Source organism: Haliotis cracherodii, unplaced genomic scaffold (assembly GCF_022045235.1).
Source record: "Haliotis cracherodii isolate W230 unplaced genomic scaffold, xgHalCrac1.p SCAF_15, whole genome shotgun sequence".
Taxonomy (NCBI): domain Eukaryota; kingdom Metazoa; phylum Mollusca; class Gastropoda; order Lepetellida; family Haliotidae; genus Haliotis; species Haliotis cracherodii.
In genome coordinates, this window is record NW_027266270.1 from 27,437,644 (window position 1) to 27,450,696 (window position 13,053).

A 13,053-nucleotide genomic window follows, 5' to 3' on the forward strand; every position below is an offset into this window, starting at 1 on the left:
TATAATTAAATTAATGAACTTTTTCAAGTAGATTGTCTGCATTTACACCTTTCTTAGATTAAAAATGTTATGCAATGTTAGATACAGACACTTACCCACTCATCTGGAAGGGCTGGTTTCTCACAAAATATACACGTGCTACACAACCACCACTCCGCCTTGAGCTCATCCTAAATGTCCAGGGTAGAATATCTCCTTTCTATTTTGACAAATACCTTGGAGTTGTTCACCATTGAAAGCTTTGTTTCTGAAGTAACATCCCCATTCCCATCTCTCTCATCACTCGTGAGTGAGTGAGTGAGTTAGTTGGGTTTAACGCCGCTTTTAACAATATTTCAGTTATATAGCGGTGTGTCAGCTTAATGTGGGAGGAAAGCCCGAAGTGATGCAGGTCTCAAGACATTTACCACTTTGGTGAAACCTATGTGCACGGGTATGGTGCTGACAAACCTAGAAATAAAATCGAGGCGAACCAGGATTCGAACCCACAATCTTAGGTTTCTGGCGTGCCTAAGGGACGCAATTCTGCACAGCAAAGCGCGGCGCCTTAGACGACTGCGCCTCCCATGCACCACTTATCACTAACCTGGTACAGGATTGTAATCTGAATGGAGGGTTATTTTTAACAATGTGCCTTTTGCATATGGCTGGTAACAAGGCTATGTATTTATCAAAAAAGCATGGAGATAAAATACACTGGATAATGAAGTATGAATTGTTTTGTTTGTTTGTTGTTTAACACCACTCTCAGCAATACTCCAGCTATATGACTGTGGTTTGTGAATATTCAAGTCTGGACCAGACAATCCATTGAGCATCACGAGCATTGATCCACACAGTTTGGATACAATGACATGCATCAACCAAGTTAGCAAGCCTGAACATCCTATCCTGTTAGTCGCCTCTAATGACAAGCATTGGTTACTGAAAAACGATAACCCGGATCTTCATAGGGCAGTATGGATTGAGCTGTGGACTAGCTGAATTATACACCTTGTGTCTATCCCTGTAATGTCCTTTGTACATATGCAGATGTTACAGTCATTATCCAGAATGCATTGTTTCTAGACTAATGGGGTCGGGACCAGAGACCATCTACAGTTCCATGGTCTCTGGTCTGGACTAACAAGATTTCACTGTATTTCAAAGTGCAAACAAATTAATTTATCAACACAGTTTTTAACAGCTGACTTGTGTCTAGTCTTAAATTTTAAACACTAAAAATATCTTATAACAACGAAAGAGCACCTGTCATCCAGGCAAACTTTGTAGCTGCCTGGCGGAACTTGGGGAAGAACAGATGTAGCTCACTGTAACCAAAGTCCCCTGGTAACTCAAGAAACTGCACTGTTTCTGGAAATAAAGTTAGATGCATAAAGCATTACTGGGATAAGTTATAAAGTTACTGGTATCAAACTAACGTGTTGTAAATTATGCCATATCCTTAAGTAATATACTACTCAACTTTTGATAGGGAACATCAGATATGTCATTCTATTTAAACTTGACATTATGAGAATCAGTTTTGTGTGTCATGGAAATATAAAAATATGTCCCTATCAAAAGTAGAGCAGTACAGAAGAGAAAGTATTTGTTTGTTTGTTGCTTAACGACGCAATAAACAATATTCCAGCTATATAAAGGCTATATAATAATCAAGTCTGGACCAGGCACGAGCATCGATCCACGCAATTGGGATACGATGACTTGCATCAACCAAGTCAGCAAGCCTGACCATCCGATTCTGCTAGTTGCCTCTTACGACAAGCATACTCTTACGACAAGCATGGATTGGTGAAGACCTATTCTAACCCGGATCTTCACTGGTATGTAAGAAAGTAAGTGATATAAAAATGATCCAAACATTATACAAGTTGATGTGTTATCATGAGACAGTGAGCAAGTGAATGTTGTTTTACGCAATGTTCAAGCTATATACCAGGAGCCTGTAGACAAGTCTGTGTCTAGCAAACCAGTGGTTTATAGCATGGGGAACAATCCATGCTGTCAGAGCACAATGACACACAAACAGACACATCACACATTGCAAACAACTGAATGCTCATGTGTTGACCCTTCTTAGAGACTGACCACTTGATATTGGGGAGGGGAAGGGAGGGGATTCAGGATTTCTTTCCGGAACAAAATAATTCTTCTTCAGTTTTTACCAAAATGTATTTGTTCACAGGATATGTTGGATGTCCTTGAAAAAAAAAACAGAACAAAAAATAATTACCTGTACACCTTTTTTCATAAAATAGAATTACGTGATTTGAAGCAGTAACCAAAAACAGTGTTAGAAACTAACAGTTTCAGTCCACTAGTCTTTACAGTAATAACATATAGCAAAACCCCTAAAAATGGCAAATTTCTACTGGACCTTTACTATTGGGCAGTTTGGTAAGAACTACAGGACTAGCGCCAATTTCTAACGCTGCAAAAGACATATCCTGTCCCTTGTAAAAACCAGGCCCATTACCAGAACTTATTATTGTGGGCCCTTTCATGCACGGGGTACTGGGGGCATGTAACATTCTGCCCTCTAGGAATGAGGAGACAGACACTGTGTGTATCTGGTGTGCCCTGTATCTGGTGTGCCATGTATCTGGTGTGCCTTGTATCTGGTGTGCCATGTATCTGGTGTGCCCTGTATCTGGTGTGCCCTGTATCTGGTGTGCCTTGTATCTGGTGTGCCATGTATCTGGTGTGCCCTGTATCTGGTGTGTCCTGTATCTGGTGTGCCATGTATCTGGTGTGCCTTGTATCTGGTGTGCCCTGTATCTGGTGTGCCTTGTATCTGGTGTGCCATGTATCTGGTGTGCCTTGTATCTGGTGTGCCATGTATCTGGTGTGCCCTGTATCTGGTGTGCCTTGTATCTGGTGTGCCCTGTATCTGGTGTGCCATGTATCTGGTGTGCCCTGTATCTGGTGTGCCTTGTATCTGGTGTGCCATGTATCTGGTGTGCCCTGTATCTGGTGTGCCTTGTATCTGGTGTGCCCTGTATCTGGTGTGCCCTGTATCTGGTGTCATGTATCTGGTGTGCCCTGTATCTGGTGTCATGTATCTGGTGTGCCATGTATCTGGTGTGCCATGTATCTGGTGTGCCCTGTATCTGGTGTGCCTTGTATCTGGTGTGCCCTGTATCTGGTGTGCCTTGTATCTGGTGTGCCCTGTATCTGGTGTGCCATGTATCTGGTGTGCCCTGTATCTGGTGTCATGTATCTGGTGTGCCATGTATCTGGTGTGCCATGTATCTGGTGTGCCCTGTATCTGGTGTGCCTTGTATCTGGTGTGCCCTGTATCTGGTGTGCCCTGTATCTGGTGTGCCCTGTATCTGGTGTGCCATGTATCTGGTGTGCCCTGTATCTGGTGTGCCCTGTATCTGGTGTGCCTTGTATCTGGTGTGCCCTGTATCTGGTGTGCCATGTATTTGGTGTGCCATGTATCTGGTGTGCCATGTATCTGGTGTGCCCTGTATCTGGTGTGTCATGTATCTGGTGTGCCCTGTATCTGGTGTGCCATGTATCTGGTGTGCCATGTATCTGGTGTGCCTTGTATCTGGTGTGTCATGTATCTGGTGTGCCCTGTATCTGGTGTGCCCTGTATCTGGTGTGCCATGTATCTGGTGTGCCATGTATCTGGTGTGCCCTGTATCTGGTGTGTCATGTATCTGGTGTGCCCTGTATCTGGTGTGCCATGTATCTGGTGTGCCCTGTATCTGGTGTGCCCTGTATCTGGTGTGTCATGTATCTGGTGTGCCCTGTATCTGGTGCCATGTATCTGGTGTGCCCTGTATCTGGTGTGCCATGTATCTGGTGTGCCATGTATCTGGTGTGCCCTGTATCTGGTGTGTCATGTATCTGGTGTGCCCTGTATCTGGTGTGCCCTGTATCTGGTGTGTCATGTATCTGGTGTGCCCTGTATCTGGTGTGCCCTGTATCTGGTGTGCCATGTATCTGGTGTGCCCTGTATCTGGTGTGCCCTGTATCTGGTGTGCCCTGTATCTGGTGTGCCATGTATCTTGTGCCATGTATCTGGTGTGCCATGTATCTGGTGTGCCATGTATCTGGTGTGCCCTGTATCTGGTGTGCCCTGTATCTGGTGTGCCATGTATCTGGTGTGCCTTGTATCTGGTGTGCCATGTATCTGGTGTGCCATGTATCTGGTGTGCCATGTATCTGGTGTGCCCTGTATCTGGTGTGCCCTGTATCTGGTGTGCCCTGTATCTGGTGTGTCCTGTATCTGGTGTGCCATGTATCTGGTGTGCCCTGTATCTGGTGTGCCCTGTATCTGGTGTGCCATGTATCTTGTGCCATGTATCTGGTGTGCCCTGTATCTGGTGTGCCATGTATCTGGTGTGCCCTGTATCTGGTGTGCCCTGTATCTGGTGTGCCATGTATCTGGTGTGCCTTGTATCTGGTGTGCCATGTATCTGGTGTGCCATGTATCTGGTGTGCCATGTATCTGGTGTGCCCTGTATCTGGTGTGCCATGTATCTGGTGTGTCATGTATCTGGTGTGCCATGTATCTGGTGTGCCTTACCCACGCCTGTCTCATACTGTTGGAAGAGGGACATGAACATCGGAGGCTCAGCAGATGTGGACACTGTCCCGATAAACTGGTACAGACGACTGAAAATGATAGGAGAGCTGAGTTATACAAAACCCCAAAAATACTGTTATACACAGGAAAGAAAATACTGATCTGTCTGTAAACATTGATGAATATGCATGACTGGTACAGCGAGTGAAAATGAGAGGAAAGCCAAGTTATACAAAGCCTCAAAACTACTGTTTTACACAGGAAAGAAAATACTGATCTGTCTGTAAACATTGATGAATATGCATGACTCTTACAGTGAGTGAAAATGATAGAAAAGCCAAGTTATACAAAGCCTCAAAACTACTGTTATACACAGGAAAGAAAATACTGATCTGTCTGTAAACATTGATGAATATGCGTGACTGGCATAGTCCCATTATATTTCAGGGGTGAAGGGTATCGATTAAAAACAGTACCAAATTAACCTACAATCTTGTGATTATATCTGATTTGATGTTCTATGCACATATTGTGACATCTTGTAAACCCCTGAGTAACCACGATTACATTGAATGAATAAGTTGTTATCCACATAAAGTTTCATGTCTCCATGGTAACAGTCACAAATGTGGATTTTTTTCGTTTTACAAAGGGTTCAGAATAGACATCATACTATTTGATACTATCATCATCAACATCAGGACCATATAATGGAGCTAAAAAATATCAAGTTGTGAAAAGAGATGATATTTATATTTGTTCAGATTGAGTTGTAATAGGCTTGTGAATGGGGAGATATGCTTTGAAGCATAGTCATAAACATCATGGTTAGTTCCGAGCCACATCATTTCACTTTGTGTTCAAGTGGTGATGCTGATAGCTGCAATACAAGGTTGTCATGAGCTAGTGAACACACTCACCCTGGGGTAGTAGCAAGAATGTAGTAGCGGTATTCCGTCATCGTCGTCGACGGAAGACGGTCAAACTGAAGACTTGTCACTGACTGAGCCTTCTCTCTGCCCAAGTTGAACATCTGACAAAAGAAACATACAGCCTCAAACAAGGAGTGAATACAAGAAACATGTCACTGTATTCGACGAAATAATGCCCAGGACACTCTCAAAATTAGAAATAGGGGGCTCTTATTAAAATATTATTTTGGTGAAAAAAAACAGAGAAGAAAGATAAATTTTGTGGTTTATGCTGACAGCCTGGGATTTTCATGTACGACAGATATCTTTTTCCAGAATTTAATTGCCCATAATTAAGGGTGCATATAACACACAAGTGCATATTGTATGCGAATAAATAAGTCTTGTGTACATTGACCAATCGGAAGGGGTGCTAATTGGGATTGTTCACAAGCCAATATATTAGCAAATATCACCGTTGGCGCTTATTAGAGTGGGGCGCTTACTATGTCGAATACGGAAATAAGAAAAAAAAGAAATACACTTGTCTTCATAATTGTAAGACTTGGGACTAGAAAGTCAAAGTTAAATTTCCAAAACACTTGTTGCTAGAAAGAAGTAGTGTATTAAAGTATAGTTTTGCCCTGAACTTTTATAGTTAAAGCACAAGGACGCTTAGTTATAATAGTTCAGGGCAAAACTATACTTTATTACACTACACATGGAGATAGAGCAAACTGTATTACTTTTCTAAGATGCTGAATTTAAGAACAACCTTGTGTTTTATTGGAGCTTTGTAATGACCTGAGACATAAATTGAAAATCCTCAACAGGGCTAACTGATGGGCTCTTCCACCTGATTGCTGGCACCCTTATGTTAAGAGACATATTTACGTTTTAAACATAATACAAGACAACTAAAACAGGTAGTGTATTATTACAATAGGTCACATTTTATTATCTGTTTATTGTGTGGTTATTCATTCCGATGCAGCAATAAATTGGATCTAAATTTAAGTTTAAATATTAATTTGCTTCAATCTATTTATGTGACTCAAAACATATTTTCCACAAGTGCATTGTGGGGCTGAGCTAACACATGTAAACACAGCCGAAGTTCAGTGTCGCTGGTTTTGGTGAGTTGAGGTGTTTCTGTTGTTCAAGTTGCAACTCTGTTTCCAGAACTAAAGCTATGAGATTGCAGCAACGGTAAGCCATAAAACAGTGTGCTTACTGAGTTGGTTGTGCTACATGATACCATTACTGACGTGAATCGACAGCGTCGCCGTTGGTAGAACATGGCGGAGGAAGAGCAGCAGTGACCATTTTGTTTGACTGCAGAATGTTGCAGTTGTACATATGGTTATGAAACATTTCAAAGATTGCTCATTCCTTTGTCCAGAGACAGACATAATTCATAGGGCACCAATGCCTTCCTCGGAAAATTTTGTGACTGCTTTGACACAGACACCATGGTTTGAAAATATTTGGGATGAGCCTGCAGCATGAGAGATGGTTGATATCCTCTTGACATATTTCTTCCCAGGTAATAATATTCAACAAGTTTAAACTTAACTATTTCACCGAAAATGCACCATCTTGCTTGCTTGACAGTAACGAAAGAATGTTGTTACCAAGGACACATTAGATCACGGGGGAGGTACTTTGAACAGCATCATGACATGAGTCCATTATGACGTAACTCAAGTATAGGTGTATTCAGCTTATTGTGGGGTCAGCCTTTCTCCATGGCATAACAGTTGAGTAGTCATTTCCAGGGTGAATTTGGGGGGTGGATGGCCAATATCCGAAACCTTACAGTGGGGTTGTCCTAATATTTACTAGTCGCTTACTGGATGGAAGACCATTGGAACCTTATGGACCACAATCACCACATCACGACTGCTTTATGAAATAAACACTTTCAACATTGTGTGGCAGGAACAGAAGGCAGCAGACAAGCAAATGACTTGTGACCTGATCAGAATTTCCTTTATTAAAGAAAAAATGTCAAAACGTGGCCGCAGCAACTAAACAATTGCAACAAGTTCACATATACTATCATTCAACACAAATTTTATACTCCAGAACAAAATTACTGAATTTCATCCAGACAGAAAATAAACACACTGTAATGCGACAATCATGAAAAACACAGTTCAGAAAAAAAAGTTGCCTAACGTTGAGATGGATGAAGGCAACACACACATAAATGACTGACATAGCAAGGACGACAAAACCAGACAATCTTACCTCGTGAGGTTTCGTTGCAAGCTTTAACTGAACAAAGTATTAAAATAAGGGGAGATAAGTAAAAACAAGAGTCATCAGAAGCTGACAAATCCCCCCGGCCCCCATAAATTTGAAAGAACAAATCATCTGTCTGTAAACAAGAGTAGTTATTGAGCTATCAAAACAATACCATGGAATTGAAAGAATATTCCATTACATCAAAGCAAGGTACCCCAAGGGCTTCATAAACTGTATCCATGTTGGGGACCACACAAACCCTGTCAATTAGACTAGCCCACAAAGTTCAGAGTCTGGAAATAAGTGAGTGAGTGAGTTTATGCCGCTTTGAACAATATTGCCATGACATCCTGGCATGTCATCTTCATGTGGAAGAAATATCAAACATAATGCAGGTCCAACTGTTTGCCATGTGAAACTGACTCAGTATGATAGAGTTGGATAATGATACCGTGCAGGTTTCCCCTTGGCCAACTTATTCCAATCTTCTCCACCTGAATCATCTGATACATGGTATAGAATGGGGGCATGACTTCCAAAGTAGAAACAATGATTAGATTAAATTATCCAACCTTTGTGGTTTCCCGAAATTCCCATTTCCTAGTAATCATGGTAATCCCTTGTCACATTCATTATCTCGAAAAGTTCAAAAAAGACATTTGATAGGGAGAAACAGTATTTTCTTTGATATCCTTTTACATGATATCTACCTCTAAACACAGGACCATGTAACTACTGGTAGTCATCATAAAAAACATCAAAGCATTGATGAAAGGAAAGTAATGAATGATAATAGATTACACCAAACACAAAAAAACAAACCACAACTCATTTCCTACCAACTTCTAACCCTCAGAGTTAATCACACAAGTCAATTCCATTCCAGGAAAAGATTCCCTGAAACTACCCTTAAAAATGACTGCAGTGACTGTTGCAGCTCCATTACCTTGACACAGACAGCAATAGGACTACAATCTAAGACCTTATAACTTGTTTGGTGCCTTATGCCAGAATCAGCAATATTCCAGCTATAATACGACATACAACATGTCTCTATCACAATGACATGTCTGGGCCACACATACCAGTGGTGGAGTTTATGAGCAATGTACCACACATTTTGATTCTGATGAACACAATCAACCAAATCACTGAGTCGGACCACCCGATTCAATTAAAGTCTTGTATGACAAGCTTTCAAGTGCAGGGGACCAATTCTCACCATGGTACATACAAGGCAGGCCTGCAACAACACTGTTGACAAATGGCAATCCTGAGATGGCAACATGTGGGTAATATGACACGAACATGATGTATATACCTTATATACAACACTTACTTGTCTCAGGTACTGGTCCAGGCTGCCCTGGAAGAAACGACTGTCCTCATTGGCTGTGAGCTCCGTCTCAAATATTATGCCTGGAAACAAGTAATAACAAGAGTGCTAGAAATTAAGAAGGTCATGGGTACATTGAGACCTGAAAAAACACTTTTACATTAGGGTTATGACATGGCCCCCTTGTCTTTCATGCAATATTTCGAACACTGCAATAGACATAACAAGAAGACAAAGTCATCGATACCCCCTGTCAATGGTAATTACTTGTCGTGAATCATAAACTAGTTCTATATATATTTTGTTGTAAACTCAAAAAAATATTTTCTTAAATATCCCACACTATCAAAAGGCACCAGTTCACCACTAGACCTATCTATGTGCCTAGTTAGGTCAAGAAAGACTAAACGTTTTACAAGATCTGCTCCTAAAACGAGCACTACCACCATTTCCAGCCTAAGTAAAAATTGTTGCCATGGAAACTTGAAAAATATTTCTTAAAATCCCAAACTATCAAAAGGCACCAGTTCATCACTAGACCTATCTTTGTGCCAAGTTTAGTGAAGAAATATTGTACGATTTTCATGATCTGCTCTGGAAACAACACCTTGCTTGGACAGATGAATGTACTGACAGTGTCCATTTTAAAACCCGACAAAATGCATTGCAGGGGATAATATAATAGAGATACAATGTAGGTCTTTCAAAATTTATTTTATATAAGGAAAGGCGAAACATGCTTGTAAAGATGAAAAGGCAAGAAAAACTTTGATGACTATCTTTCCCATATTGATCTACTTTCGACGTTTCGAAGGTGGAGAAATTACATTACTTGTACTGAAAGACTTGTACTTTGTTAGGATGAATAAGAATTTTTTCTCATTTTATTAATTTGCCACCATAAGAGAAACTTTTGTTTTGTTGATCAGCAGATCAGTACCGGTATATGAATCAAAACAAGAAAATAAAACCTTTACCTTTGCTTGTGCCTAGCAGTATAGCGCTGGTGGTTGCCTCGTTAGCATTCTGCCAGTTCCACCCCACAGAGTCGATCAAGTGACCCTGGAGCACATACAGTAGTCATAATTTGACATACACCGAGGTATGGTGGGAAGTGGTTACAGTTTCAAGATTGATGATCGGTTTGAAAAAGAATCGAAAATAGAAAAATCAACTGTATGAGCATTCTTTCTCAGTATCCTAAATTCTGGGTCTCACAGATTTCCTACAGATTGGTCTGGCTGGATGTTGGACAGGGGGCACTTATTGGAGCAGTGCACTCAATCTCATTAAAATCAGATCTTAGTTTTCGTTACAGCTTACCAAAGATCTGAGGACATCCCATTACGGGTCACGTCACGACCTTTCGCGAACAATGACCGACCAATGAAATGACTGACAAGAAATCGACATTTTCAAACTGGCGACTACGCTTCGAAACATATTTTGGCATATTCTCGATTAAAAAATTAAATACTGACCAAAACAACATTCTGGAATGGCTTATAGATGGCCTAGATTGTATGGATATAATCATAAAACCTGTAACTGTCATTCGGAATACCCCGTGTTAAATATTTCAAGGTTGCATGATTAGAAAACACATTCCGACTGTCACTTTCAGTATCTGGTAAGCGACGCTCTGAATGTTTGGATGAAAGGTCGTGCTGACGTGACCCGTAATGGGATGTCCTCAGATCTTTGTTTAGCGGTAGCGAGAACTACGATCTGATTTTAATGAGATTGCAGGGCACTTAATATGGTGAATATGGTACGCATGTCATCTGTTGTGCATAATTTTATGTAAAGACAGTGGATGGACAATACATGATTCTGATTGTACAATGAAGCAGTGTAGTAAAGTGTCTTAAGTTTCAGTAAGGTCATCTTGAACTAGTATTTATACTAAGACCACTATTTACTGCAAATCATGCCCAACTACAAGTTCAGGGTAGGAAACTCAAAAGTTTTTACCGCAGACTGAAAAGATCATTTACTATTTTACTACACTACTTAATATGATTTCGCCGGAATTATTGTAAACATTGTTATAATTATTGAATGAAATTTTGAATAAACTTAATAAGATATATTGCAAACACTAGTCCAGATAAACACTGAAAAAATATTTTATAACCAGATATTATAATAATAGGCTTAAATTCTGTACTTCAGTTCGGATTTGTTAACTGGTATTTCCGGTGTAACGTAATGGCGGTGATCAGCTGATAATGTTTTCTGAGATGGGGGAAACATCATGTCATTGGAAAACTTAAGTTTATTAAAAATGTTAGTAAATTTATGGAGCCACGCTTTACTGCGCACTAAAACCGAGTTAGCACTATATTGAAGAGCGCAATAGCGAGGTAACACTGTAGTACAATCAGAAATATGCATTAGTCTAAAAACTGTTTTACTTGACAGGGGCTTCGGACAAGTGTATAAAGTCACACACAGACTTAACCTGTCTAGGACAATGAAAACAAGTTTTCTAATAGTAAATGATTAACAATTTTACTTCCATATTGACTAATGGTGGTGCAGTACCTTGAGTTTGGCAATAGGTTTTGGTTTCTTGGAGTTCCTGGAGAGGTAGTAGTTGTCCCCACACTTCATGCTGATGATCAGGTGCTTCCCCGTGGGGTCCAGGAAGATCTTGTGAACCTTGTCATCCACGGCACGTGGGATCTCTACCTCTGTCAACAGATCACCACATATCATGGCATCCATAGTTACTTCCCATAGTTACTTGAATCATCTTATGTAGACATAACGGTGGCCAGACTTGGAGATACATATGCATATTAAAGACTCCTGTAGATTTCTTGTCCTTATTATACCACATTGGTCATATATGAGCCAAATAGTGACTGGTACCATTCACATTCTTAGAACTATGACCTTGCCCACTTTGTGAAACAGGGTCAAGATTCTTACAATCCCTTTCCAATGCTTACAGTAGTCAAGGATTTTTTAAACTGCGACAAATAATTATGAGATATTAAAAGGTTAGTGAAAATTTCAAGGGACATTTTAAGGAAAAAAACACACCTTTTTAACCTCAAGTGTATCTCTTTCATTTTCATTGCATTCTGGCAGGTGTCAAATTACTCATAGATACTGATGCTGCAAAATGCAGCTCAAAGTAAAAGCAAATAACTTAATTCATTTTAAAGAAAAGAGAAAAGCCTTGGGTCTTTGAGGTTTAGTATTTTGGTTGGTATTAAAATCTAGAAACCCCTTCAATCAATCTTTTTATTATTAATGTTACAGTTAAAACAAGAATTTCAAGTTTGAGCGAGTGAGTTGTGTTTAACGCCGCTTTTAACAGTATTCCAGTCATATCACGGCGTGTCAGCTTAATGTGGGAGGAAAGCCCCAAGAGATGCAGGTCTCAGACGTTTACCACTTCGGTGAAATCCACGAGCACGGGAATGGTGCTGACAAACCTAGAAACATAATCGGGGCGAACCGGGATTCGAACCCACAATCATACGTTTCTGGCGTGCAAAAGGGACGCAACTCTGCATTGCGAATTGCGGCGCCTTAGACGACTGGGCCACCCATGTCCCCAATTTCAAGTTTGACTCTGAACACTCTAAAGTGTATGTAAGTACTACCCCCAGTGCCCGACCCTGCATGTACAAGAAGTGTCCTACCGTCAGGGTTGTCAGGGTGCTCCAGGTCCAGGCGCAGCATGATGTTGGAGCTCATCACCATCACCAGGAAGTTGTTGCACACGTCCAGATGGGTGATGATGTCTGGCGGCCTGCACACACACAGTGTCATCACGATTAGAGTCTATGAGCATTTCATCGTATCAGCAATATCTCAGCCATATAGCAATGGAAACTAGGTAGCAGTCTTACAATATCTGCTCACAAAGGACAGTAAAAGAGTAATGCATATCACAGTCTTAGAATAAAACAAACCATGTTAGCATGATTAGCCGGAAATGCACCTTTTTTAGTTGATTTAACATCTTACATGTGGGCTGTGATAAGAGACTGACC

At 40.7% G+C, this 13,053-nt stretch overlaps 1 protein-coding gene across 2 annotated transcripts in view; it reads right to left on the reverse strand.

The window, feature by feature from the left end:
• LOC139462012 (vacuolar protein sorting-associated protein 18 homolog) overlaps nt 1-13,053 on the reverse strand; it is a 36,700-nt gene that overhangs the window by 19,641 nt on the left and 4,006 nt on the right. The window contains exons 4-11 of one of the 2 annotated variants that reach the window (XM_071243507.1): nt 12,700-12,809; nt 11,588-11,736; nt 10,018-10,102; nt 9,044-9,123; nt 7,708-7,734; nt 5,464-5,576; nt 4,544-4,632; nt 1,249-1,353 (exon numbers count right to left, since the gene is read on the reverse strand). In XM_071243507.1, coding sequence (XP_071099608.1) covers nt 1,249-1,353; nt 4,544-4,632; nt 5,464-5,576; nt 7,708-7,734; nt 9,044-9,123; nt 10,018-10,102; nt 11,588-11,736; nt 12,700-12,809 — 758 coding nt within the window. The remainder of the gene's footprint in view (nt 1-1,248; nt 1,354-4,543; nt 4,633-5,463; nt 5,577-7,707; nt 7,735-9,043; nt 9,124-10,017; nt 10,103-11,587; nt 11,737-12,699; nt 12,810-13,053) is intronic. The other variant, XM_071243508.1, reaches the window with a different exon arrangement.